The following is a 27,974-nucleotide window of genomic DNA, read 5'->3' as shown; positions in this document are numbered from 1 at the left end:
ATCCGCATCAAAAGTCGCCGAGCCTAGCGGAGGGAGGGATTGGAGGCGGAGTCGACGAGGGGCCCCGCGATTCTCCCGACGACTAGGGCGGCGGCGGCGGCGGCGCTTGCTTCCTGGGTGGCGCGGGTGGGCCACGGCGGCGATGGTGGGCGAGCTCGGGACCAAGGCCGGTGATGGTGGGGTTGGCGTCGGAGTCCATGCCATTGGAGTCGGATTCGGCCACGGTGGAATCCTCGAGGCATGGGGAACGAGGAGCTTGAGCCAACTCATGGCGACGAGCCGACGACCTTGAGGTATGGGGCGACGAGGAGCTTCACGATGGGCCGCGATATCCTCCATGGTTGTTGCCTCCTGGTTCTTGTCCACGTACGGGCACACTCTTAGGTGCCGCGGCGCCGGCGCCGCGGCCTCCCACCGGGCTGAGCCAAGCGGGCGCCAGCACGGTGGCCGCATGCCGCGGTAGCGGCGGCTCCCGGCGGGCCGCGTCGAACGGGCAAGGAGTGTGAGGAATCGAGCAAGTCCAGAAAACGAAATAGGACAAGAACCACGAGCACAACAAGCAATCAACGGAATTGGGTTCTGAGATAGCTAGCTTACTTGTAAAATGGGCAGGTCTGATACAGCGCCGCCGGAGTAGCGACGAACTACAGCTAAAGCTAACTACTCTAGGGTTCAGGAGAATACCAAATGCGCTACCGCTTACAAATTCTGACCAGCCTAAATAGCAAGATGGCATGGTCGTAATTAATTACACAAGAAGTAATATTATTTATCACGTATTAGCAAAACAGCCGTTGGATGTCAATCCAAGGTCGGAGATGGCTTGAAATGGAGTCATATTCAAAGAGGTGTGATAAGTAGTGTTGTACCACCATTCTGCTAATGAGAGCCAATGAAACCATCTCTTTGGTGCACAAAAACACATGCATCTCAAATAATTTTCAAGGCATTGGTTTACCCTCTCTGTCTGCCCATCAGTTTGTGGGTGGTAAGAGCTACTAAAATGGAGATCAACTTGCATTGACTTGAATACTGCTTGCCATAATTGACTTGTGAAAATCCTATCCCTGTCAGATACAATTACTGAAGGAGGACCATGTAACTTTAGAACATTGTCAGTAAATAATGTAATGACATCTTGGACAGAGTAAGGATGGCTCAGTGTAAGGAAGTGGGCATATTTTGTGAACCTGTCTACTATGACTAGTATCACATTTTTCTGATTGGACTTTGGAAAGCCTTCAATGAAATCCATGGATATATGAGTCCAGGCCATGTCAGGGACCGGTAGTTGCTGCAGTAATCCAGGATAAGGAATGTTCTCTGATTTATTTTTCTGGCATGTAGGACAAGCTTTCACATAATCTTTGACATTCTTGTGCATTTGTGGCCAATAGAAGATTAATTTCAGACGTTGGTAGGTGGCTCTCTCCCCTGAATGACCACCTAATGCAGTTTTATGGAAGTTATCCAGCAACTGGGTTCTCAAATTTCCTGAAGAGCCAATCAAGATTTTGCCATTTTTTCTAATTATGCCATTCTCAAGGGAGAAATTAGGGACCGCATGTGGATCCACATTCAACTTAGCCAGCATAACTAGACAATATTGATCCTGTAAGTATGTGGCATTGACTTCTTCCACCCATTTTGGTATAATACAAGAAATAGCCATAATATCAGAAGAATGAGTGGTTCTTGATAGAGCATCTGCAGCTTTATTGTCCTTGCCTTTTTTTATTCTATCTTGTAGTTGTATCCCAGCAATTTGACCAACAGTTTGTGTTGGATGCCTTCTACTATTTTCTGATCATGGATATATCTCAGGCTTTGTTGGTCTGTCCTGATAATTAGTGAAGTGCTTGCAAAATAATGTTTCCATTTTCTAAGTGCTTCCAGTATTGCCATGGCCTCTTTCTCATAGGTTGATGCTGCTGAAGCTTTGGGTCCCAATGTTCTACTCATAAATGATATGGGTCTGCCCTGTTGCATCAAAACTGCTCCTATGCCGCTGCCACTTGCATCAGCCTCTAATACAAATGGTTGTGTGAAGTCAGGTAAGGCTAGGACAGGTGGATTTGTCATAATATTCTTAAGTTGCTGGAAGGCCTCCTCTTGAGGTTCTGCCCATTGAAAGGAATCTTTTCTTAAAGCATTGAACAGAGGTCTGCAAATGATGCCATAATTCTTTATAAACCTTCTGTAATAACCCGTTAACCCCAAGAAAGCTCTCAAGTCAGAAACTGTTGCTGGAGCTGGCCATTGCTTGATTATGGCCAATTTGGAAGGTTCAGTTGCCACCCCATCTTTGCTGATGATATGGCCCAAATACTCAATTTCAGACTGAGCAAAGGTGCACTTACTGAGCTTTGCAAACAGCTTGTTTTGTCGTAGAATTTCCAATACAGTTCTTAGATGAACTACATGGTCCTTGATGGAAGAACTATAGATTAGGATGTCATCAAAGAAAACCAATGCAAATTTTCTCAAGAATTCTGCTAGCATTGTGTTCATTAGTGTCTGAAAGGTGGCTGGGGCATTAGTTAAGCCAAAAGGCATAACTACATACTCAAAATGGCCCATGTGTGTAGTGAAAGCAGTTTTGTAAATATCCTCTTCAGTCATCCTTATTTGGTGATACCCAGACCTTAGATCTATTTTTGAAAATACTTGTGCTCCAAATAACTCATCAAGCAGGTCCTCAATAATTGGAATGGGGTATTTGTTCTTGACTGTATTTGAGTTAAGCAGTCGGTAATCAACACACATTCTCCATGTTCCATCTTTTTTCTTGACTAAGATAACTGGTGAAGAATAAGGGCTTACACTTGGTCTGATCAATTGAGCTTGTAGCAGATGTTTGATCATGTCCTCCATAGCATTTTTCTGATGATGAGGAAGCCTATAAGCTCTCTGATTAACAGACTTAGTTGAGTCTATCAGTGGTATAGCATGGTCAATTGATCTTTTGGGAGGTAACTCGGATGGTTCTTGAAAGATGTCATTGTACTCAGTGAGGAGAGCTTCTATTTCTGGGTGTGTTGGTCCAGTAATCGCTTGCTGTTCAGTTGTGATGGTGTTAAGAACAATGACAGCTCCAACTGCCCTCTTCCTAATCAGTTGGCAGAACTTTTTAGCACCTATCACCTGTGAGCTGCTATGAGCTATATCATCTGTAAATGTAACCAATGAATTGCCATTCTTAGTGATGGAAAATTCTCTTCTTTTCAAGTCTAGACCCACTGGACTGTGTTCATAGATCCAATCAGCTCCTAGAACCACATCATAGCCCCGTACTTCTAATAGTCTGAAGTCAGAAGAAAATTGGTGGCCTTGAATAGAATAAGGACATTTCAGGCAGGCAGTTTCAGATAGCATTTCAGCACCAGTAGCTGCAGCTACTTTTACTTCAGAAACTGACTGAATTTTGCATTTGGCTTTTACTGCAAACTTTGCATTAATAAAAGAAGCATCACTACCACTGTCTACCAGTGCAATGGCAGTTTTGTTCCCAATCTGCAACTTCAAAGTAAATGAGCTTGCTGGGGAGCAGCTACCAGACAAGGCATGCATAGATATTTGAATGGTGGGAATGTTTTCAGCATCCTGAAATTCAGCATCCTCTTCCTGATCAGCATCCTCTATCACAGCCACTTCTTCTTTGCCTTCTTCATTTTGCACCAGTATCACTGAATAGAGTTGTTTGCCTTTGCACACCTTTGTATGTCCAGGGACCCAAGGTTCCCTACACTTGAAGCATTTACCAGCTGCCCTCAGGTCAGCTATTGTGGGGTTTGAAGCTTCTTTTTCCTTCTCTTTTGACCAATTTTTCTGTACTTTGACTGGTCCAGGGAAATTACTGAATTTCTTGAAAGTTGGTTGGGCCTGTTCCAGCCTTTTTGCATACCAATATGCTTGAGAAAGGGCAGTTGGTCTGTAGCACTGCAGATGATACTGGATATAATCTTTAAGGCCAGATATGAAGCTACTAATATAGTAGGTGTCAGGTAAAGCAGGGTTATTTCTTCTTACCATGCTGACCATTTCCTCAAATCTGTCTACATAGTCCACAACAGATCCCACTTGCTTCAGATTATGAAATTGTCCAATAATTTCATATTCAGAGACTTGGTTAAACCTGTCGCCCACCATTCTGCAGAAATGATGCCAAGGTAGTGTGTTAGCATTGCAACCTGTCCCTCTCCACCAATATTCAGCTTTTCCACTGACATACAACACTGCAATTCTCACTCTATCCTCATTTGGTATACCCACCAGCTCAAAGTATTTCTCAGCTTTCCTAATCCACCCATCACAATCTTCACCAGTGAATTCAGGAAAGTGCAGTTTGGGTCCTCTGGCCACAGCTCTATGTTGATGCTGAATTTGAGAACCAAATTGATGAGATTGTTGTTGCTGTGGTTGGGGCGGCTGCTGCTGTTGCTGCGGCGGCAGCGGTCTATGGAAATCTCTGTTGGTTTGTTTGTCATGTATACCATCCTGATTGTGTGAAGGGCCCTCTTGCTGTTTTGGTTGATGAGTTTTTCCAACAGCAGCTCCCTGATCCATTGGAGGCCTTGTAAAAGGTACCTCCATCTCATGGACATTCCAGGGGTGGTCAATCCAATCCTGTTCATAATCATATTCTTCTTCTGCATATTCTTCAGTGTCCATGTATTGGCCTTGAGTGGACCAGTTGTGGTGAATATTATATTGATTTCTCCCCATGTGACTCATCTCATCAAATTGTGCGGCCCTAAACTGATTTCTAGTAGGATACTGATACTGAAAATGTTTTGTTGGCATAATCTGATGTCTGTTCATGTTACTAGTGTTTGGGTGGGTTGACTGAAAGTACTGATTCTGAGCAAATTGTCCCTTACCCTTAACAGTTGACCCTTTATCCTCTGGTGTTGGAACTCCCTGCACAGGAGTGTTGGAGAAGTGCTTCAATAGCTGATCCAGCGAGGCTTTGACTGTGTTGTTCGTCTCCTCCTGGCTTTTCATGAATTCATCCAATGTCCTTCGGATGCCATCCACTTCAGCTGCCGTAGCAAACTGATTGGACTCGACTGGATCCGTGCGATTCACCATCCTTACGCCACTTGTAAGCTCGGTTCAAGCCAAAGCTCTCCCCAATCAGGCTCACAAGCAATTCTACCGCCGCCCAAGACACGGATCTAGCCTTGGAATTTTACACAGGAACTTGTCCTGCAACCCGAGCTAGAGAGCGTCTTGCACCTTCGCCACCCAGTCAGGGTTCAACAAACAACTACGGAATTTTACATGGAAACAATGTCCCGCAACCCTTGTTGTTGACGAACTGACTGCAAATTTTGGGGAAAATTGGGGTTGTTCTTCACGGATCCGGGTGGGTGGGAGGGATTTTAGGCAGGTGAGCTGCAACCTCCAACCACCACGCCAATCGGACTGAATCCGGAAGACTGGCTGTGGAAATCGAGTGGATCGGCCGAGGACGCCGAGCTCTGGATACCCTTGTGAGGAATCGAGCAAGTCCAGAAAACGAAATAGGACAAGAACCACGAGCACAACAAGCAATCAACGGAATTGGGTTCTGAGATAGCTAGCTTACTTGCAAAATGGGCAGGTCTGATACAGCGCCGCCGGAGTAGCGACGAACTACAGCTAAAGCTAACTACTCTAGGGTTCAGGAGAATACCAAATGCGCTACCGCTTACAAGTTCTGACCAGCCTAAATAGCAAGATGGCATGGTCGTAATTAATTACACAAGAAGTAATATTATTTATCACGTATTAGCAAAACAGCCGTTGGATGCCAATCCAAGGTCGGAGAAGGAGTCGATGAAGCGTTGCCCTCAGCGCCGACTTGATATGTTGTCTGACGAACTGAATAAGCAGCTCTTTGTCATTCCTGACAAGGAGGCGACGCCGCGGCGCCGGCGGTGTCTCCTGGTTCAGGACCTCCTCCATTGCCAGGGAAGATTGGTCAAAGCGGAGAAGACGGAGACGCCTGAAGCACGCGGAGGACAACACATGTTTTTCTGAAGATTCCAGAACATTTCTTTTTATATTACAACTATGGGCCCGTATGCTATGGTATTAAAAATTATATTTGGACCCTATGACTCTAAAAATATAAAAAAACAGCTGGTCGGTTCACGTATCTCGAAACCTCCGCCCCTCCGCGTTAGCTCATCCCCGCCGTTGATATATCCGGCTCACCGGAGCCGGGCGGCCGTTTCGATTTTCCGAAGGGAGCTGGAGCTGGAGACGAAGCAAAACGGAACTGTCGCGGATCAGTTGGGAACGTGACGAACCTGTCCGCACAGCGGGCACCAGGTGCCTACCTGAAAGAGTTTGGAGCGGCGGCGGCGGTTTGGCCTGCGGAATGGCCTCCGGTTGGACCAGCGATACGCCCCGCTTGCTTCTTGCGCTTCCGAGCAGTGGCGGACGCAGCACAAGTTGCTGGGGGAGGGGGGTGCTCCCTTCCCCTTTCACCTTCATCTTCACCTCATTTTCCTCTCTTCTTCTTTTTCCTTCCTCCATCTCCTCTTTCATCCACCTCTTGCTCCAATGGAGTTTCATGGTTGTAGGGGGCTGGAGCCCCCTCAACCCCCCTTAGATCCGCACCTGCTTCCGAGGGCGATCGGAAGAACCGGTGGTGGGGTTGGCTGGGGACGCAGCGGAGGATCCGGTGACGGGGCGTTGGTGGAGACGCCAGCAGATCGCGCTGTAGCGAGGAGAGCGGTGGACGCCGCCTTCTTCACCCGGTTGGTGATGTAGGTCTCCTCCTGGAGGAGGAAAGACTGCGCCTGGCGAAAGGTCATCGGCGGCCGGGAAGCGGAGATGGTTGAAACGCAGTGGGCGAACTTGTCGTTCAGACCATTGGGGAGGCCGACGACGAGGTCATGGTCGGGCATGGGCGATCCGAGACCGCGCAGTTTGTCAGCGAGGACCTTGAGTTCGCCGCAGTAGGCAGCCACCGGCAGATCACCCTGGGAAAGGGCGTGGAACTCCTGGCGCACCTGGACAGTGTGCTGGAGGACGTTGTCGAGGAACTACTGGGAACTGGTAGCAGATGTCTGTCCAAGTGCAGTAGGCGTCATGCTCGGGGTGGATGATGGCGGAGAGGAGGCTGGAGGAGAGTGTGGCGTAAAGTCGAGACGATGCAAACGTCGATCTGCGACCACTCGGCATTGGCACGCATGAGGCGGGCGTCGGTGGTGCCATCGACGTGGTCGACCAAGCCGAACTTGCGGAAGGCGATGTTGAAGTAGGTGCGCCAGGTGCCGAACTTGGAGTCGTCGAGATCCAGAGTCACCGGGACGTGAGAGTGGATGTTGATGAGCTGCGCCATGGTCGTCGAGATGGCTATGGAGCGGGGAGCGAAGGGGTTCACGAGATCATCATCATCATCAGAGATGGAGCTGGCCATGGCGCAGTGTAGAAGAGAGAAAGCGGAAGCGAATCAGGATGGAAAGGCGATTGGTACCATGAAAGAGTTTGGAGAGCAATGCACACTTGTATTAGCTTTCACAAAGGTACATATACATGTGCTGCAGTGTACAACAGACTCCATGCTAACAGCCGGCGTAGTGGCCGGGAGCTACGGATCATGACGCAAGACGCGGAGCGTGGACGACGCGGACGCGAGCCTTAGCTAAATAACGGAAGACCCGTTCTACACACGTGCAATTAGCCACGCTGACACTACCGAACAGAAAGTACTTGCCTATTCCGTCCGGCGTCCGCCGCGTCCCCTGCGGCAAACGGCGTTTGTGGGTTGGACGACGCGCCGGAGTGGCCAGATGCTGGTCGGCGTCGGCCTGGCGAGAATCGAACCGAGAAATGACGGTGTGGTTGTCCGTGTAACGTGGGAACACAAGAGGCGGACGTGGTCATTCCCACCGGCCATTCGGGCAGCGTAGCTGTATTTCCCGCTCTCGCTAAGCAAGCGCCAAACACAAGGGGGGATTGATGCCACAAAACAGTGGAAGTATTCGATGTAAAAATAGCTGATGAGAATGGTTGGTTACAGTGTTCGCTGTAAAAGGATAACGGAAGTTAGTACTTTATCTGTTAATTTTATTTATAATTGCCATTGATTTTTCTTTCTAATAAAATTAGTTAGAGTAAATTTAATAGTAGAGCTAAGTGCCGCCGGTGCTTGCATGAGAGCCAAGATCTCCTCTCATTCGCCTCTTTTCTTCTGCACATCAATATTTGCTTGGCTATAATTCAATTATTGCACTTGTTCTTATGCCAATCTCTGTGCACCGTTCTATGACACAGTTATCTAGACTGGGATAGGTAACTGTACTAGATAGATTTCATGGTGATAAAGCTCTCCTCACAATCTCATTGCACCGGTTTATTACACAGTTATTTAGACTGTGATAGGTAACTGTACCAGATAGATTTCATGATGATAAAAACTCTTCTCACACCATAAAATTTTATTTTTCTCTCTTCTTGCTATGTCAGCAAAATTGCTTATATTTAATATTATGAAATCCTTCATAAAATCCTCGTTGGGACTTGATCTTAGTGATTATTGCTAGTTCTTTCACCTCTGTACTGTGCCTTTTAACCTTATTTTATGTTAAACTATTCGAATTTTGACAGAGATTTTAGAAAATAAAATATTAAATTATTAATAGGAGTGAATATATGCATTCTCTTATACGTACACTATGCATTTATAGGAGCGAATATACGCTTAAGACATAAAACATGTATTGTTACGTGGCGTCTCTCGGGCACGTCTTGCTTGATTTCATTATACACGTACGAGTATCAAGATAGAGAATTCCTTCTCATTTAGCGAGGAAAGATAGTTGACGGCAGGTGAGGCCCTGTTTAGTTCCCAAAAAATTTTCTACAGTATCCATTACATCGAATCTTCGAACACATATATACAGTATTAAATATAGTTGAACAAATAACTAATTACACATTTCAACTGTAAATGACGAGACAAATTTTTTTAGCCTAATAAGTCTATGATTAGACATTAATTACCAAATAACAACAAAAATGCTATAGTACCCAAATCCAAAAAATTTGGCGAACTAAACAGACCGAATTTTCATTTGAAAATGCTTTATTAAAGGACTAAAGCTCTACCAGGATTTATGGACACGAAGTTATAAAACAACGCCAAGGATAATAAAAGTAGGACTGAAGGAGTGTCACTCTGGATCCGCGGCCGTAGAGGATCCGCTCCTCCTCGTCGCTCCGACGCTCCGGCCTCCGGGTCTTGGAACTTTGGACGCCGCCTCTCCCTGCAGTTCCAGTTTCCCGGTTTCCTTCCTTCCCCGCCTAGACCCCGCCCCGCCCAAAACCCCCAACTTCGCGCGGGGGCCGGGGAGCGAGTAAAATCCATTTTTCGAAAACGAACCTCCCAAAGGCCAAAGCCCAACCATCTCGCCGTGCGGATTCCCAGTCTCTATACCCTAGGGTCCTTGTAATCGGCACGCCCTCCCGCCGCCGCCCCCAATGGGGAAGCGGCCGCCGGTCGTCGTGCTCTCATCTTCCTCCGGCGAAGATGACGGCGGGGGGCGCCGTGGCCCTTCGGCGCGGAGGTCGAGGACGCCTGCGTCGGCGCCGGCGCGGGCGCAGTCTCAGGCAGCGAGCGGCTCGAGGAAAAAGCCGCGCCGAGAGAGCAGCGCGTGGAGAGGCCGCCGCCGCTGCTCGGAACCCGCGGCTTCGGACGCGTTGAAGGTGATAAAACTCGACCTAGAGTTTGGTTGGGATTCGATCCACATTTCTCCTTTTATTTTTCATCTAAATAGCAAATGCAACGATGGTTCTATTTCAACGTATTAGTTTCTCAACTGTTTTTCGCTAGAATAACTATCATTGAGGAATGATCATCTCCGCTTCATTTCGCTAGAATAATTTGGATGTGTGGTCTCTTGTGTTACTATTGATATAAGCTACAATTGGATGTGAATGGCTAGTTTTGCACGAACAGGGATAAAACATTCATTTAAATTATTTCCTGCCTTATTACCTTCTTCTTAGTCTTATATATACGTTTTCTATTCACTAACCACTATCATCTAGTCTTTTTCTGACTTGAGCTGATCCTTTTGTGTAATTGATGATTGATCCCTGATACTTTGTTACCTTGTCTGAAAAGGCTGAATTTGATATGCTATCTGAGGATTTTTCAGAATGTTTTGATGACTTGGGCATGTCAGGTATGTTTATTTCACCTCCGATCTTGTATAATTTTATTTTTTGAGTGTATTTTGAATTTCATATAACAGAACAAAGTTATGAACATAGAGTTTCTATTGAATTTTTTTTCCAAATAGTGTGTATTGCGGCTATCCAATTAATGTTATGTGTGTTGCAGTTCTGAGTTTAGTTGTTCTTACTTCTTTGTTTGTTCGGTCTGGAAGTCTACAACTCTACATTGCATAATGTTCACTTTGCTCCATTCACTGTGTTACTGCTGAGAAACCAAGCAAAGTAGACTGTGAGATATGGAACAGAAAAGAGATGCCTAATGCCTTAGATGCTCGTAAATTAGCAAGGTGAACTGCCCCAGAAAACAGAAATACAGAATAATAAACAGCAGCAATGCTATACTGAATCAGCACCTGAGAAAGTTACATCTCCTTTTACCCCATCCCCTCCTTTTGTATTTTCCATCTAGTTTGTGAAGTTCTTTCCGATAACCCATGGCATTTGCTATGTAAATTTTGAGGACATGTGGATGACACTGCACAGCTTTAATCTTGACAAGAGAATCTTCACACGAAATGAATGCTGTGCTAGTTTACTGAATATATAAGAAAAATAAGAAAATTGAGAAAATAAATATGTACAAGCTATACATTGATCTATTATTAATTGTATGGAAAAAGAGCAGTGCAGATTTCAGAGAGATATTTTTGCCGTTGATAGCAAATGAAACATCCAGATCATCATATAGGAGTATTTCACTGGATTCACAACATTTGTGTGTGTGTGTGTGTTTTATCTGGAACCCCTTTGTCTTGGATCATATCTTTCTTTCCTTGATCCTGTGATGTTCTGATGTTCACAGACCTTTGTGAATGTGAAGTTACACTATTTTACTGTTTCGATTTCTTCTGCTGATTAGCCTACTTCTAGGCAGGATCCATACGGAAAACAAAAGAGCTTTGGGTTGACAAGTACACGCCCCGCTCGTTAACAGAGCTTGCTGTTCATAAAAAGAAGGTCAGTTCTTTTGTTACGAACTTACAAGTTACATATGTTACGCTATATACACCTTTACAATCTTTTAAATTAGCTCATCCTTTGATGGGGTATGTATAGGTATACTCAGTCTATTATATTGCCTATTACATATGTTTCTCGCTTGATCAATAATTTTTTAATGCCAATATATCAGGTTGTTGATGCATTATTTCAGTCTTTTCATAGTTTGTCACCATGCATGAGCAATGAATAGGTATGAACTTCATGTGATATTTTGCACAATCTGTTTTTACAGGTTGAAGATGTAAAGAAATGGTTGGAAGAAAAGCTGATGGCGCCAAAGGTGATTGTTCTTTGAATTGAAACAATTTCAATTGTTATTTTTTCCTTTTGGTACGTGATAGTTCAAAATGCATTGGATGGGGATTTGGTCCCTTTGAAGAACTCTCTGCTAGAGTAGAGAAGCCATGCTATTGTATATGCCTTCTCTAGCAGTGCAATTTGACCAGCATTGTGGGTTGTACTGATGTTGCAATCTGCTGTTGAGTCATGAGAGTATCTCATGAAAGCACATGAGTAATGAGGCCAGGAAAAAAATCAGCGAAATTTCATGTTTATTGGTGGGGTCCGATGAATTTATGTACCAAAATATCTTGTAACGAGTCATCTAATGTGTTATACTTATGATATATTGTCTTAATTATTTGTTCTTATACAATTTATGATGCATCAGGGATGGTTTTTAGCGAAATAGTGACAGTCAAACTTTAAGAAAAAAAATCTTGGGCGAAATTCTGAAAACATTTCTGGAATTTCATGTTTATCAGCAGGGTTCAATAAATTTTATTTTGCTATTTTTTCTTTTCCAAATCAGGAACGTTTTTCCTAACATGTGAAAATGTTTGAATTGCTAGGATCAAGCGAAGTTCTTGAGCATTCCTTCATGGTATAAGAACCATGTATTGATATAACTAATTTAAATTTTGAATCACGAAATTATTGTTCAATTTTTATTACTGCTGTAGGCAGTTCAAAATATACCAAATATCAACTCTGTTTAGCTACTTTTATCTGCTTCTGTTATTTATATATTTCAACTTTGACAGAGAATTAGATATACTAATAGTGCAAAGACAAATTTGCAGCAAACAGTTGGAGGATGGACTCTTGTCCTAACAGGGCAAACTGGTGTTGGAAAATCCGTATGTCCTTCCCTTAGACTTTCTTTTCTGAAATTTTCGTACCAAATGATGAAATTGAGTTTGGGCTCATCGTTTCATCGTCCTTAAGTTCAATAGTTCACTACACCTGTTTGATCCCTAGTTGGTTAGATGTGATTTGGTGCATCATCAACCACAACCACAACGTGGCATAAGGCATAACATGTTGACAGCTCTAAATTATTCACCATGTCATAGCAAGAATTTGATCAATTTAGGGCTGTAATTTGTTATTAAAAAAATAATGGCGCATCTCAAAGTCTAACAATATCCTAGTTACTAGTATCTCACAATTAGACTAATTGCTTTCTTCAGTTGTGTTTACTCCTATTATCTTTCTTTTGAGGGCAGGGTTGGTTTTATATGTTAATTATGCTATACTAGTGTCTAGTGGTGAACTTGGTTCTGTTGATCTGGAACTGTCTTTAGCTAGTTAATTTTATTGCAGGCAACTGTGAAAGCAATTGCTGCTGACCTTGGAGCGGACTTATGTGAGTGGACAACTCCAGTACCAACGCTGTGGGCTGAACATCTTCATGCTAATTCAGGTAACATTGTCGTCATCTTAACATTCTTTCTCTCCTATTTGTTGCAATTTTGAAGAACTGATCGAAGTATGTGATGGAGAGAATAAATGGCTTGTATTCCTCCAAACCCTACAAGGGTGGGATATATAGTTCTTATACATGGGTCTCTAGATGGGCCTCTATACATGTGCTCAATATACACCAACACCCCCCCCACAGTCTGAACTACCGGCGCAGCGGTGTTCAAGACTGGACAACAAGAAAGCCAACACCCCTCTGCAGTCTGAACTACCGTCGCAGCGGTGTTCAAGACTGGACAAGAAGAAAGTACAAAGGGCAAATACCCCCGCAGCCACAACTAGCCACCTGCTACGTTGAGGCTGGAGCGAAACTCCGAGAAGGTCGAGGAAGGTAGTCCCTTGGTGAAGATGTCGGCAAACTGGGAGGTGGTTGGGACATGGAGTACCCGAACATCGCTGACGGCGACCCTGTCGCACACGAAGTGTAGGTCGATCCCCACGTGCTTCGTCCGCTGATGCTGAACGGGGTTGGTGGAGAGATACACAGCGCTGACGTTGTCGCAGTAGACGAGCGTGCTCTTGGCGAGCGGGCTGTGGAGCTCCGCCAAGAGCTGTCGTAGCCAGGACGCCTCCGCCACTCCGTTAGCGACAACCCGGTACTCCGCCTCGGCACTGGAGCGGGAGACAACCGACTGCCGCTTGGACGACCAGGAGACAAGGTTGCCACCTAGGAAGACGGCGTAGCCGGAAGTGGAGCGGCGAGTGTCCGGGCAGCCAGCCCAGTCAGCGTCGGTGTAGACCACCAGCTCAGAGGTGGGAGAGCGGTGAAGAACCAAGTCGAAGCCAACAGTGCCACGGACGTAGCGGAGGAGACGCTTCAGTGCAGCAAGATGAGACTCCCGGGGATCATGCATGTGAAGACAGACCTGCTGAACGGCATAGGTGAGATCCGGCCGGGTGAAGGTCAGGTACTGCAAGGCACCGGCGAGGCTCCGGTAGGCAGTAGGATCAGCCACGGGATCACCCAGATCAGCAGACAGCTTCGCCTGAGTATCGACAGGAGTGGAGCATGGCTTGCAATCAGTCATCTCAGCCCACTCCAGAATGTCGAGTGCATACTGCCGCTGGTGAAGGAACAGGCCAGACGGGCGAGCCTCAACAGTAACGCCCAAGAAGTGGTGGAGCTGACCAAGATCCTTCATAGCAAACTCCCGCTGCAGAGAGATGACACGCTCAAGCAATTGCCGACCGGAGGCAGTGAGCACAATATCATCAACATAGAGCAGCAGCACAATATCATCAACATAGAGCAGCAGGTAGGCAGTCTCATCCCCACGGTGATAGATGAACAGAGAAGTGTCAGTCTTGGCCTCGGTGAACCCCAAAGTCAGCAAGAACGTGGCGAACCGAGAGTACCAGGCCCGAGGAGCCTGCTTCAGACCATAGAGGGACTTGTTGAGCCGGCAGACCATATCCTGACGACTCGAGTCCACAAATCCCGCTGACTGTGAGCAGTAGACAGTCTCTGACAGAGTGCCGTGAAGAAACGCATTCTTCACATCCAACTGGTGCACAGGCCAAGAGCGAGAGAGTGCGAGCGAGAGGACCGTGCGCACCGTAGCGGGCTTCACCACTGGACTGAAGGTCTCATCGTAGTCCACACCAGGCCGCTGGGGGAAACCCCGGAGAACCCAGCGAGCCTTGTAGCGCTCCAGTGTGCCGTCAGCCCGACGCTTATGCGTCCAGATCCACTTGCCTGCGACCACATTGCCACCAGACGGATGCGGCACGAGGTCCCACGTCTGGTTGGCGAGAAGAGCCGAGTACTCCTCTTCCATCGCGCGACGCCAGTGAGGGTCTACCAGGGCGTTGCGGACAGAGGAGGGTACCGGAGAGACCCGCGGCTCCCCCTCGGTGGCGGAGAGAGTCGCGGCCTGAGACGCCATCCGCCGAGTCACCATGGGATGGATGTGCCGAGGATCCCGATGGACGACTGGCGGGTGGTACACCTCCGGCTTGACTCGAGAGCGAGTCGGTGGAGGCGGCAGCGGCGGTGGCGACGACGGCTCCGGTGTAGGCGTCGCAGGAGCCTCCGGAGCTAGAGGCGGCGCCGGTACACCTGCACCGGCTGAGCGTACCGCGCAGGCCTGGTTATTAAAACGACGACCATTCGTTTCGTTAAAATCTACCCTCTATTCGTTTCGTCATTTTATCGTTTTAATAACCCTGCCCGCAGGTGCAGGAGGAGGCGCCGGGGCCGCGCTGGGCGCAACAGGGGTCACCGGAAGCGGTGCCGGTGCACCGGGAAAACATGTAGGGAAAGGACAGACAGGTAAAGGTGGCTGAACCACCGGGTCAGTCGGAAACAACAACTCCAACTCGGGGTCAGGAGAAGGTGTGGAGGAGGTGGAGTAGGGGAAGTCCGACTCGTCAAACACGACGTGTCGGGAGATCAGGACGCGGCGAGAGGTGAGGTCAAGGCATCGGTACCCCTTGTGGTCAGGGGAGTACCCAAGAAACAGACGAGTCGAGTGGGACGCTAGCTTGTGAGAAGCAGTGGCGGAGGTGTTAGGGTAATATGCACATCCGAAGACCCGAAGGTGGTCGTAGCGAGGAGGGGTACCGAAGAGAATGTGGTGTGGAGTGGGAGCAGGGGAAGCAGTTGACGGAAGACGGTTAATCAAGTAGGTGGCGGTGTGGAGACCCTCGGCCCAGAAGCGCGGGGGTAGAGAGGCCTGGATCAGAAGGGTGCGCACGACGTCGTTTGTCGTGCGAATCATCCGCTCAGCCTTGCTGTTCTGGGGAGAGGTATACGGACAGGACATACGCTCGAGAGAGAAAGAAAGAACGGGAGGTGGAGTTGTCGAACTCACGCCCGTTGTCACACTGGACGGCCTTAATGGTGAGGCCGAACTGAGTGGACACCCAGGCAAAGAAGTGGAGGAGGGTGGGGAAGGTCTCAGACTTGGTGCGCAAAGGGAAAGTCTAAGAGTAGTGTGAGAAATCATCGACCACTACCAGATAGTATTTGTATCCAGAGAGGCTGAGAACAGGAGAGGTCCACAGGTCACAGTGAACAAGATCGAAGGCATGCGTCACATGCGAAGAATAAGAGGAAAAAGGAAGCCGAACATGACGATCAAGCTGGCACATATGGCAGAGGTGATCAGCAGGAGCCCTAGTACTAAAAACATTGGTACTACGACTGAGCTGAGCTAGAACGTCGCGGCCAGGGTGACCAAGACGGCGGTGCCAGGTGGTGGAAGACGGCGTCGCGGCAAAAACGGTAGACGAAGAAGGCGAGAGTGGTGCAGCGGAAGACAGAAGGCGAAGGGTGTAAAGGGGCCCCGTGCTGTCACACCGTAGAGTCAAACTCGATGGAACAAGAGTTGTCAGAGGTAAACTGACGAATGAAAAGAAGGTTACGAACCATCTGAGGAGAAACAAGGACATTGGAAAGACAAAAAAAACCAGGAGTAGAACCGACGGTGGTGTCAGGATGGCAAGACCCGTCACCAACCATGATGGAATAAGGACAAGAGGGGTGTGGGGGTCGGACAGAAGAGAGGATACCGGCATCAGGGGTGGTGTGGAAAGAGGCACCTGAGTCGGCGATCCACTCGGTGCTGGCCGGCGGCGTCCGCCCCATGGCGCTGAAGGACTGCGCCAGTGCGGCCTGGTCCCACCCTCCAGGCCAGGTCGGCTGCTGGCTGGGCTGAGCGGGCGGGGTCCAGAACGGCGAAACCGCGGGCGGCATACCGAACGCAGGCGCAGGCACGCGGGCCATGGCCAACGCGGCCGTCGCGAGCTCGGGCGCGTGCACGGGAAGTCGGGCAGTAGGGGCCCCGGGGAATTCAGATCCGGCGGCCGGGGCGGCAGCGGCGCCCTGGGGCAACCACGTGCCGGGGCGGCAGCCTGCGCGGCGCGCGCGACGGCGAGGGAGGCAGCGACCCGCGCGGGGCCCCTGGGCGCGACGACCTGCTCGGCGGGCGCGACGGCGTGCGCGGCGGCGAGGGAGGTGGCGGCCGCGGCGGGCGCGACGACGGCCTGCGCGGCGGCCCGCGCGACGTGCGCGGCGGGTGCGACGGTGGCCTGCGCGGCGGGCGCGACGGCCTGGACGAGCTTGGCCGCGTCGAGTTTGGCCTCAAGGTCCCGCAACACCTCCTGCGCGCGCTCATGCGCGGTAGCAGGGGCGGCGCCGGGGGCCGCAAGAGGCGCGAGGGCGGCTTTGGCCGTAGGGGCTCCGGCGACGAGGGGCCGCGAGCCCGCGGCGAGGGCCGCGGCGGCACCTGGAACGTCCGCGGGGGGCATGCCCAGCCCGCGGTAGGGAGAAGGGGGAGGAGCGCCCGCGCCGGGGGCCCACGCGCCCACGGTAAGGGCCCTGGCGCCGACGGCAGCAGAGGCGGCGCCCGCTGTGGGGATCCCTGCAGCTGCAGCGGCTGCAGCGGCCGCAGGGGCAGGGGCGGGGGCCGAGCCCGCACGCGCGCCCCCTGCTGCAATCGCCGCCGGGGCCGGCGCGTCCCCTGCTCCAGTCGCGCCAAGGGTCGGCGCAGGGGGAGGCGGCCAGGCGCCCGTGGCCGGGGCAGGGAGCTGCGCCAGGGGAGGAGAAACCGCGGCCCCTCCCGCGCCCGCGGCGGGATCCTGCAGGGGCGGGGCGGGAGCCGGCGGCGGCACGTGCAGGGCGAGATCCGCGGCGGCAGGAGCCGATGGCCTCTGCACGACCAAGGACCAGGCGGCGGCGGCATCAGGGGTGCCGGCAGTCGGCCCGGTGGCAGCAGCAGAGGAAGACCAGGCGGCGGCAGGGGATCTGGCGGCCGGCCCGGCGGCGGCTGCAGAGGAGGACCAGGCGGCGGCGGCAGTGGATCTGGCGGCCGGCCCGGCGGCGGCAGCAGAGGAGGAGGGGAGGGGAGGGGAGGGGAGGGAAGGAGGAGAGAGGAGGGGGTGCCGACGGCCGGCCATGGCTGCCGGCGGCGGCGGCGGCTGGGGTAGGAGGGAGGAGAGAGGAAACCTAACCCTAGGCTAATGATACCATGATGGAGAGAATAATTGTCTCTCTATTCCTCCAAACCCTAGAAGGGTGGGATATATTGTTCCTATACATGGTCCTCTATACATGGACTCAATATACACCAACAGTATGTATGAACTCCACATCCACACACTTCCAATTGCCAGAACTTTTCTGTTAAATATTTATTATTTTTCTTCAATGTTCAATTGAAGGATTACGCTATATATCCAAGCTGGAAGAATTTGAAAACTTTGTGGAGAAGATAAGAAAATATGCTGTGCTTCGTCCAACGAGCACCACATCCAAAAGAAAGCTCATTATTATTCTGATTGATGACATCCCTGTAACAAGTGGAACTGCTGCTTTTGCAAGACTGGGAAAATGCTTAACTGGTTTGATTCAAAGTACCCAAGTACCAACTGTCATTTCACTTACTCACTATCACAAAAGTGAGAGTAATGATACTGCGATGTGGAACTCTGAGGACCTTGAGTCCTTACTTCATGGTTCTGGCGCTCATAAGGTAAAAAGGACCAAATGTTGACAGATTTTATGATGATGGTTACATACTTTTTTTTACCGCTTGTTTCTAATAGGGCACCACCGATTTCTTGCAGATTGCTTTCAATCCGGTAACCACAAATTCTATCAAGAAAGTTCTTACTCGAATATGCAAAGAAGAAAGATATGATGCACCTGAAGAACTACTGCATCAAATAGCAATATCCAGTGGAGGTGACATCAGACATGCAATAATGTCTCTTCAATATTATTGTCTTTATCCAAGAAGGCATAGTTCTGCACTGGCAACAAGTGCTACTCGTGCTGGTTCAAAGAGGCGTGATTCTCTGGTTCCACGGCAGGAGAGCTATTGCCTTAGCAGTGCACTACCCTCTCCATGTGGAAGAGATGAGACTCTTACACTATTTCATGCCTTGGGGAAATTTTTGCACAATAAGAGGGAAACTAATTGTGAAGTTAATATCGGTATGTAAGAACTAAGAATTATCTCATCCTATCAACTATTCACCTCCAAATGTTTTTAATTTTGCAAGCAAATATTTTGTGTCTTCATGTTGTGATAATGCTATGTACACTCTTCCATTCAAATTTGTAATTCTGAGGGTATGTTGCGTGTGAGTATATCCTGGCACCTTTTTTTTGACCTGCTGTATTTAGTTCAACTTGAACTGTCTGTGCATTTGTGGTCACTGTTTCTTTAATTTTTGTTCATTATTAATTGATTATTAGACAATAGCTGATCATCCTTTTCAGTTTGCTGGATCTAATTTTAAAATATACTTAGAAACCATGTTATCTAGTCGTCCGACTAATCGCGATTAGTCGCGATTAGTCGCGATTATCGGTCCGGTGACCTCGATAAGGGACACCGAGTAGGTTTGGGCGACTAGTTTTCTAGTCGTTCGACTAGTCGCGATTAGTCGCGCCGATCAGGTTGGAAAACAATCGGACTTGAGATTGTTTTGTGGGCTATTTGAGTTGTGGGCCTGGGCCGGTGACGGTTGGCAAGGTGCCCATTAGGTTTTTGGTATATAGAGGCTGAGACAGAGTTCTGGACAGTTCACAAATCATCTCTCACAAGTAAGTGAAAAATCGACCATCATTGTTGCCTTCATGCTTTCTTTTTATTAAGTAATATGCAGTACATATATCATATCGGTCCTGGGACACATAGGACGACTAGGCAGACGACTAGGACCGACTAGGCTCGACTAATCGGCCTGATCGACGACTAATCGCGACTAGTCGTCTGATCGGTCCCATGGCGACTAGGTCCGACTAGACGATTTGAAAATATGGCTTAGAAAGTTAGAATGCAGGAATTTCATGAGAAATAATTCGATTTCAACAAGACTAGGGAGAAATAATCCCTGTGAACCAGATGTTGCCTTGTGCACTTCTGCCCCTGTTTAGGATTTACATTGGGTTCTTTAGATGCAAAAAAGGATTTACATGGGGTTTGTTTGACTATGATAACAAACACTCAGTCATCCAACAATTTACTTTTTTAAATTCCAGTGTACTTTTGCACTTTACAAGGTCGAGATTAGTGTTTCTTTATTAAATTACTAAATTAATTTGCTCCGATCATTGTCTAATACTGATCAGATATCCATGCTCTTGACTTTCATATTTTTCAATTTAGTGCCCTATGATTAGATAACACTACAATTATGTGTTGTGGCTTATATTTGGACTTACTGTTTCAGAAAATCCATAAGAGGATTTCTTCAACATTTACTTTTGTTTTCTCTGAAATTTATGATGTTTCATTCCTAGACCTGGATCCGTTCCCTCTTCAAGAAAAACTAAGAAGAAATTCACTCAAAATGGATGTTCCTGAAAAGATTCTTTCACAAGCACATGGAAAAGTACGGACAGTTGCAGATTTCCTACATGAAAATGGTAAGTAACTATCGATCATACGAGTAGAGAACAACATATACTTGACCTGTGTTTGCCTCCCATGTTTTATATACTATACAGTTCTCTCAAGCATATTAATGAACGTATATTGGGAACAGCATTGTTTATATTTTTCTCAAGTTTGCCGGTGCTGTCAGTTGATCCTATGTTCATTTGTGAAACACTAATTCTTGAGCTTCCAAAATTATTCTTGCAGTCAGTGGAGCATTTTAAAATTACTGGTGTAATCAAACATTATATTATTTTTTGCATATTGAATGCATCATGATCACAGTATCACATTTGATTGTTATTCCATTAGCCATTTAGTCAGTATAAAATAATAATATTCTTGTCAATGTAGTAGTGGTAGTTGTCATGATCTGGGTTCAGTGTTGTCATGATCGAGTGAATTAACCAAATGGATCCTTTCACACTATTCAGGCTCTGTGTCCTGATTATGATATATGTGCTGTTTTGTATCCCTTTTTTTTATGTGATAATTTATCAGTTTTTCACCTTGTATAACTTCTGTTAGCATTTTGTTCTGATGGGCAAATGAGTTGGACCAACTAACAAACTACTAAACTAACAAAGTATAAATGTATTTATGTATTCCATTAGGATTTCTACAGCAAATTAACCTCTGACTGGTGGCCTTGGAATTATTCACACACTGCTATTGCCGACACTAGGATGCTACTACCGGTGCTAGCTTGCTACTGTTCGCAGCCAGCTTATCCAGGGGGCTTAACCCAACTAAAGTCTCAGTTTTGTGGCTTTTGCTACCTTGATGTCTTGGGTCTTCCTCTAGTCTTTTAGGATTAACTAATGTGCATAATCAAACTAGGTGGGTAGTTGAGAGGACAGAGGATCTTTTAATTGTATAGAAAATAACTGTGCACGGATTCACAGGCTAGCAGGCTTATGAATTATATACTGCAAAAAAGTATGTGTGTTCACCTTGAATTTTGTTAAGGCCTCTTTTCTTTTAATGTGCTTTTACTTAGCAGAAGTAGCAACTGGGCTGATTCAATTTGCAGTAATATGTGATGCTAAGCATCTCTTGTGGCCAAATAGGTAGCTCATTCATAATTCTGTTATTGCTTTAAATTCCTTATTATTGCTGTTCTTTTTAAAAAATGTTCATTTGATTTGCTGTATTTGAACTCAGAAGTATGCTTTTTGAAGCCACTGCTCCCTCAAGGGAAATGTGTACTCAATAACTGATTGTTCACTCATTATTTAAATAGATGAACTAATAGTTGATATCTGATGTTTTGCAGTTCTTGATTTCATTGATGATGAAGCTGTCGATGATGCATGGGTTGTGTTATCATATTTGGGTGAGGCAGACTGTCTTCTTACTGGTAGTCCATTCACATCATACAACTCAGAAAATATGGCACAACTCATTGCTGCATCTGTTGCAGCACGAGGGGTTCTTTTTGGAAATGCTCATGTGGCCCCCTCAAGGTATTTTAACTGTCAACATAATTTTATCTGATAGAGGTAGGTGTTCGTGTTTATTTGTTTCACTATGATTTGCCATAAGCAGGTGGCATACTATCCGGAGCCCGAAGCTTTGGCAAGCTGAGCAGTCATTTCGATCTAATAAGGTAAATTCAATAACTAAACCCTACAATGTTTTATGCAATTACCAAAATGATGTATGGAAAATTAGTATGCTTATTCTCAACCAATTTCTTATACCATACACATACCTTTTCATGGTTCTTAGAACTTGTCTTCTGAAGTCAATTTGTTCATACATTCTTCACGGTAGCATTCAAATGTGCATGTTTCAACAGTTTATTCTAGTACAATGCTAAACTCTGTCAATGGACGTTCTTAATAGTTTTCTTTAGATCGAATTGTGATTATATTCATTATCCTTACTAAACAGCTGGTACATGACAATCTGTATTTTTCAATTTGTATTGGGGAAAATGCAGGACCAGATTTTAAAGGAAAGATTTGATTGTTCAAGTTCCTGTGGTTCCTGCAACTTCTCTGACATAGTCACAGAATTCAGACCATCGGAGAGATGGGTTGGCCCTCGCAACGATGGCTCTAGAAGCAGCTTATTGCCTCATGGCATAGGTAACTCGCTCTTGGTCGATAAACTCGATGCTGATGGAAGTCACGATGAAGAAGATGACGTGATAGAAGAATGCTAAAAGTTAGATCATGCATCCTTACTGCATTATCCTGTGAGACGCCAACACATCGTTGATGGATGCTGCTGCATAACATATTTTGTATTTAAAGATTCCATTGAGTTCAGTTTTGGAGGCCTGCCATTTTTTGCATACCAAATCTGAGGTCGAAAAAGGCAGCACCCGATTTTTCAGTGACCACATCCTGAAGCAGCATGTTCAATCGAGCAAGCTCCTTTTTTATTTTGATTGATCACTGATGCGGCTGCTGAAGGCTGGAGCAGGCAATGCAGTAGGATCGTTCTCACCAAATGTTAGGCAGGTGTCAATTCGTTCATTTTGGCGAGCTGATTTATCATGTTCATATGTACCATGATGACTGACCCTACAGAATCATTTGTGATCTAACATGTAAATCATCTGAGCGGGTCTCTTCCACATCATATAGTCTGGCAAATGTGTTTCTTCTTTTTCACCTTTTGTATATTCCATCGTGCAAAAACGATCGTGCTTCCATGTTCTGCCGCACGCACGGGATTGTGCTGTTGAACCTAACCGCGCTGCGCGTTTGGCCGCAAGGCAACAAATCGAGCCAAATCTTTCTCTTTTTGTCGGAAAAAAAATCGTCGAGCGATCCGACGAGCACAAAATCTGAGTTGACTAAGTTTGGGCATCACGTGCCCACGATCTAAGTGCACTCCACATATTTTATTGCCAGTCAATCGTACTCGTAGAGTGTAATCACCTTGAAGGCTTAAACCGAAAGGAAAACAGTGGAGATTCATGTCTTCTTTGGCCACCCGGTCACGGCCATTCACGGCCTCCGCTGTCGGTGCTCGGACCCTCGCCTGAGAGAGCCGTCCCCTGATCCCTTTGCTTCCCGGAATCCCGCCTCCTCCGGGCCGGCGCGTCGAATTGCGCTCGGTGCGGGCGGGTCTCGTCGAGGCCGATCCGGCGATCCCAACCCGAACACTAAACATCGGGGCGTTTCGTCGGTGCCGTGGGGTTCGTGCCGCGGGCGGCGGCGGCGGCGATGTTTTGGAAGGATAGCGGCAGCCGGAGCAGCAGCGGCAGCGGCCGGGATCAGAGCGGCGTGGGGCCCTTCGGCCAAGTGCGCGTCCTCATCGTCGGTGATTCAGGTGTGCCTTTTGCAACTTGTCATGGAAGGCTAGAACCTGATACTTGGCGTAATTAGGAGAATCTGGGAACACGAGTAGGGCACTGATTTGACCGATTCTGCATTGTCCATTTTGTGGTCTTGTTAGAGTACGATATGAAATGACTTGTTCATAAAATTCAGAATTAAACAGAGCCTGAAGCTTTTTGAATCAGTGATCCTGGTAGTCTGAACTCAAAACTGTGACGGCCTGCTGTTAGCTCGGCGATGTAATATGTTCGAAGTTCGAACCTGGTGGTCCTTGATGCAATGCAATCTGACGGGTGATACCTGGAATTCTTAAAAAAACAGAACGTCATATTCCTAAACCTATATTGAAAATATTTCAGGATGGTGTAGCTCTGCTTGAAGGTGTAAACCTTTGGGCTTCTTTGACGTAGAGAATTGGACGACATATATAGGTGCAGTAGTATCAGTAGAGGAGCATGGGATCAGTAGAATCAAAACCATACTAAGGCCGACACATTTGTTTGCCTTGTGGAGACTCGGATTTTCTGAACTGTGGAATGGGAACCGTCATCATATAGTCACTGAATTCATCATACTTGAAAGCAGTATCTCAAGTGCCAACAGCCAATGTTCCAGTTTTGGTGTTCGGTGATTTAATTATTCATCAGGGCATCAGGCCCACACTTTTATCAGTGGTGCACTGTTGGTCTGTTGCATGTATTCTGAGATTGAATCCATCTTGGAGCTAGTTTGTCTTTAGCCTGGAAACTTGATCCTTCAGAAGATCTGTAAGAGTACCTGCAACACCATCTTCTTTAATTTCTTATTCATCTAGCACCTTTTTAAATAACTGTAATATCTCTTAAGATTGAGTTCCTTATCCTGCTTTCCATCATATTACGAGCTAAAAGGTTTGAAATAGCATAGATCAAACTGAGCTTTGTTAAATTTCTTTTGTTTGGAGAATATTCAGTGCACATATTTCATTTTTAAGAAGAAATACCAAATAAGAACCAGTTAAGTGGTAGACTGGTAGTAGCCTGACTTGGTAAGTGTGCTAGGATCGAATTCTGGACCTAACAAGTACATGAATCAGTAGGCAAGAAAAGAAAAAAGAGGTTTCTAATAAAACCCGAGTGAATGAAAAAACCATTCAATTCTATGAAAACAACACTACAATTACTACAGCAGATATTGATAATGATACGGGCACATGGCCTGGCTCCAGTTCAAACTTGAGAGCTTCATTGGCAATTTTGTGACTTTTCAATCGGGCATGTATGCTATTTCTGTATGGAGGTGATATTTTGCGCCGAAGAATTGGCAACTGAACCTCTACAATACAATTGCATGTTTCTGAATTTTACACTGCTGGCTATAGTGCTTCAGTTGTACGCTTTGTCCTCAACTTTTCTCTATTCTCAGGTGTTGGGAAATCTTCACTGGTTCATCTCATTTTAAAAGGTTCTGGTGTTGCTCTGCCAGCACAAAAAGTAGGATGCACAGTGGGCATTAAAGTAAGTACATTTTCTGTTCTTTCCTCACTTGTAGGTTTCCTGCATGTTCCTGCGTGTATCCGAACTTTTTTTCTACCTATTAATACAATGATGTGCAGCTCGCCTACATGTTCGAGAAAAAACTTGTATGTTTTGCAATTTATGCCTAACTTAGATTTTGTACTCTTTGTCATTTCAGCATATTACTTATGGTAGTACAGGTGGTTCATCCAGTAATGTCAGTGATGCTGAAAGGAATTTCTTTGTTGAGCTTTGGGATGTCTCAGGACACGAACGATACAAAGCATGTCGGTCAATTTTCTATACACAAATCAACGGTACATGCCATGTCTCTTCTTATTAGCAACATATTACTGTCTATGCCCTGTATCTTTGTAAGCATCACAGCTTGATTTTGGCAGTCTTTTCCTACGTGAGCATTTGATACTTTCAATTGACGTTTGAATCTAAAAACTCAGTAGCTCTTCTCTGCATAGTCTACTCGTAACAGTTCTTGATCGGCACCCTCTGTATTTCTATACTTTTCTGTCAGGGCTCTGGTTTATTTATAATTTGGCTCTAAATTTCTTCCGACTTCAATCTGCTAGCTACCAGAGCCTCTAATTTAGAGAAACCTCTGCCCTCTTTAGTTTTGTGCTTCTTATCTATCAATACTGTAAGCATTTGAACTCACTATTTCTGACTTTGTCCATCAGGGGTCATATTTGTTTATGACCTTTCTCAGAGGAAGTCCAAGTCAAACTTGAGTAAATGGGCTGTTGAAGTTGCTGAAACGGGCACCTTCTTAGCTCCACTCGGATCTGGTGGACCTGGAGGACTTCCAGTGCCTTATCTGGTAATCGCTAATAAAGTGGATCTTGTGCCAAGAGATGGTACAAGAGCAAGCAGCGGGAATCTTGTTGATCTTGCTCGCCACTGGGCTGAGAAGCAGGGCCTTCTTCGGTGTAGTGAAGAACTCCCACTCACAGAGAGCTTTCCTGGGAACTCTGGCCTCCTGTCGGTTAGATCTCTTATTGTCCTACTCCCATCTGACTTTTACTTGCACTCTGTTTATGCTTATCGAACGTGATGCAGTACTATATATTTATTGATTCCAGGCTGCCAAGCAAGCAAGATATGACAAAGAAGCACTGATCAAGTTTTTCCGCATGGTTTGTACAGACGAGTTTCATTGATTTATTTTCTCCGCTCCATGAATTTCACGTTTAATGCTGTTAAACCACATCTTTCAGTTGATCAGGAGAAGATACTTTTCAAATGAGCCTCCTGCCCCAAGTCCCTGGTCTCTTACTCCAAGAGAAGATACCATCCTTCCTGTAGAGACTCTTGGAGATGGCACGGATAGCTTCCAAAGGAAAAGGTGAGCGTGCCTAACATGAAAGAGACACCCTAAAAAGGAAAACTCAAACGAACCAAATAAAATGATGAAGAAATGGGAATGCTTATTAATTCATTTGGCTGGGGCACAATTCTGGTGTAGATAGCAAAAATGCAGAGGTCGTGTACTTATCTATAGTTCTCTTTATTTATTTTTGCAGCCTTAGTGGTGAGGGCTTTTTGTACAATGGAGTAGTCCCACTTCCAGCTAGGGGTGGTAATGGGCCATGGCCCTAATGGCCTCTTCACAGCCCAATAAAGCCCTTAAAATTTTTAGTTCAAAAATACATATGTTTAGAGCCCGGCCCTTTTAGGATCCGATCCTTAAATTTTCTAGTTCAAAATGTTGGGCCCTTTACCACCCCTACTTCCAGCTCAGAGGAACCTCGCACCGCCACCAACTCTGAATCCGCAGCAGCCTGTGTTGTCCTTGGATAACTACAGGTATCACCGGTTCTCCTCCTCGTCGCTTCCGGACGGGAGCAGCGGTAGAACAAGCCGAGAAGATATGAATGTATGATATATGCCACCATACCCGCAAAATGTGGGAAGCATATGGTGCCTGGGAATTGAGTTCCTACCGGCATCTTGAGCTGCCTAGTGCCTTTGCTTGCAGCATTTGAATGCTGCCAAGGCGAGCTCTTGTTTTGGATTAATTGTCCTGTCATTATCTGATCACTAGGTGATTCCTTCTCTCCTTTTCCTTTTCTTTCCCACCCTCCCATCTGTATTCACTTAGAAGAAATGCAATGCATAATGATGCCAATATATATTCTAAAAGCAATAGAAGAATTCTTTCTTTTTTCGGTGGTGACTTGATCTGTCCTTACCGTCGGAGCTTAACTAGTTGAATTATATGAAGAAGCAAATTCACATCCAGGCTAAGCTGAGAGCCTGAACCGGTGCGAAGCCCTTCTGAGTTGTGGGACCATGACGGATAGATGGACCTCGCACACCATTCTGGCCGGTGGCGACCCCGTCACGCAAGTTGGAAGTTGGACCGGACTGTGCAGGCATCGATATCATATCGCACGCGCGTTTGTCTTCAACAGCTAAGCCGACGCCAGCTACCGGCGCGACCGCGGCGGACGGCGTCGACACCGCGCGACGGGGCACGCAGCAACTCAAGACGTTCGCGTGCTCAGCCCATCTATCCGTCGATCGCAGTGGCCGCACCATCCGTCTCGTGTCGGAGGGGGACGTCGACGGTCGCCGCCGTGTAGACGGGGCGCGCGAGCTGACCCGGAGATGGTGTTCGGCGTGCGCCGGCCGCGGTCGCGCCGCCGCCCAGAACGAACTCGACACGACGACCGTGACCCAGCCCGTGGACACTCCTTTTGGTTCGCGCGCGGAGGCCGGAGGGGCAACCGGTCGAACGCGTTCACGCCGCGGGCATATTCCATTTTCCCGTACGC

General features: G+C 47.0%; 4 protein-coding genes across 7 annotated transcripts; 2 read left to right on the top strand and 2 right to left on the bottom strand.

The window, feature by feature from the left end:
* Positions 1–830: 830 nt before the first annotated feature.
* LOC120689331 lies at positions 831–5,091 on the bottom strand. The gene has a single exon (XM_039971625.1). The coding sequence runs from the start codon at positions 5,089–5,091 to the stop codon at positions 1,735–1,737; it is 3,357 nt and encodes a 1,118-aa protein (XP_039827559.1). The 3' UTR covers positions 831–1,734.
* A 1,496-nt stretch (positions 5,092–6,587) lies between these two features.
* LOC120689330 lies at positions 6,588–7,414 on the bottom strand. Its single transcript, XM_039971624.1, has 2 exons — positions 7,154–7,414; positions 6,588–7,037 (listed from the first exon to the last, which is right to left on the bottom strand). The coding sequence occupies exons 1-2, from the start codon at positions 7,412–7,414 to the stop codon at positions 6,588–6,590; spliced, it is 711 nt and encodes a 236-aa protein (XP_039827558.1).
* Positions 7,415–9,193: 1,779 nt separating this feature from the next.
* On the top strand, positions 9,194–22,982 carry LOC120690531 (cell cycle checkpoint protein RAD17-like). Of its 4 annotated transcripts, XM_039973214.1 has the most exons (13): positions 9,194–9,702; positions 10,124–10,184; positions 11,111–11,193; positions 11,471–11,518; positions 12,282–12,377; positions 12,844–12,943; positions 18,166–18,476; positions 18,571–18,940; positions 20,255–20,380; positions 21,667–21,726; positions 21,814–21,856; positions 21,939–21,999; positions 22,336–22,982. In XM_039973214.1, the coding sequence occupies exons 1-13, from the start codon at positions 9,478–9,480 to the stop codon at positions 22,558–22,560; spliced, it is 1,809 nt and encodes a 602-aa protein (XP_039829148.1). In that variant the 5' UTR covers positions 9,194–9,477; the 3' UTR covers positions 22,561–22,982. The 4 variants fall into 4 exon arrangements, with proteins under 4 accessions (XP_039829148.1, XP_039829146.1, XP_039829149.1 ...); XM_039973212.1 differs by having other exon boundaries at positions 9,196–9,702; positions 21,667–21,856; XM_039973215.1 differs by having other exon boundaries at positions 9,199–9,702; positions 11,107–11,193; positions 21,667–21,856.
* Positions 22,983–23,196: 214 nt separating this feature from the next.
* Positions 23,197–27,365, top strand: LOC120690532 (small GTPase LIP1-like). The gene is made up of 8 exons (XM_039973216.1): positions 23,197–23,678; positions 25,091–25,182; positions 25,361–25,499; positions 25,878–26,182; positions 26,280–26,333; positions 26,415–26,542; positions 26,721–26,761; positions 26,928–27,365. Exons 1-8 carry the CDS (start codon positions 23,573–23,575, stop codon positions 27,077–27,079), a joined length of 1,017 nt encoding a protein of 338 aa, XP_039829150.1. The 5' UTR covers positions 23,197–23,572; the 3' UTR covers positions 27,080–27,365.
* Positions 27,366–27,974: the final 609 nt, after the last annotated feature.

The sequence above is a fragment of the Panicum virgatum genome, chromosome 9N, assembly GCF_016808335.1.
Source record: "Panicum virgatum strain AP13 chromosome 9N, P.virgatum_v5, whole genome shotgun sequence".
NCBI lineage: Eukaryota > Viridiplantae > Streptophyta > Magnoliopsida > Poales > Poaceae > Panicum > Panicum virgatum.
This window is presented reverse-complemented; position numbering and strand designations above follow the sequence as displayed.

Bases quoted from the DNA above. Each gene is read 5' to 3' on its own strand.
- LOC120689331 (XM_039971625.1), bottom strand. From the start codon at position 5,091: ATGGTGAATCGCACGGATCCAGTCGAGTCCAATCAGTTTGCTACGGCA.
- LOC120689330 (XM_039971624.1), bottom strand. From the start codon at position 7,414: ATGGCCAGCTCCATCTCTGATGATGATGATGATCTCGTGAACCCCTTC. The intron at 7,038-7,153 runs GTTTGCATCGTC...AGTTCCCAGTAG, and splicing joins CCGAGTGGTCGCAGATCGAC to TTCCTCGACAACGTCCTCCA.
- LOC120690531 (XM_039973212.1), top strand. From the start codon at position 9,478: ATGGGGAAGCGGCCGCCGGTCGTCGTGCTCTCATCTTCCTCCGGCGAA. The intron at 11,519-12,281 runs GTGATTGTTCTT...CAACTTTGACAG, and splicing joins AAAAGCTGATGGCGCCAAAG to AGAATTAGATATACTAATAG. The intron at 12,378-12,843 runs GTATGTCCTTCC...ATTTTATTGCAG, and splicing joins AAACTGGTGTTGGAAAATCC to GCAACTGTGAAAGCAATTGC.
- LOC120690532 (XM_039973216.1), top strand. From the start codon at position 23,573: ATGTTTTGGAAGGATAGCGGCAGCCGGAGCAGCAGCGGCAGCGGCCGG. The intron at 26,183-26,279 runs GTTAGATCTCTT...TATTGATTCCAG, and splicing joins GGAACTCTGGCCTCCTGTCG to GCTGCCAAGCAAGCAAGATA. The intron at 26,334-26,414 runs GTTTGTACAGAC...CACATCTTTCAG, and splicing joins TGATCAAGTTTTTCCGCATG to TTGATCAGGAGAAGATACTT.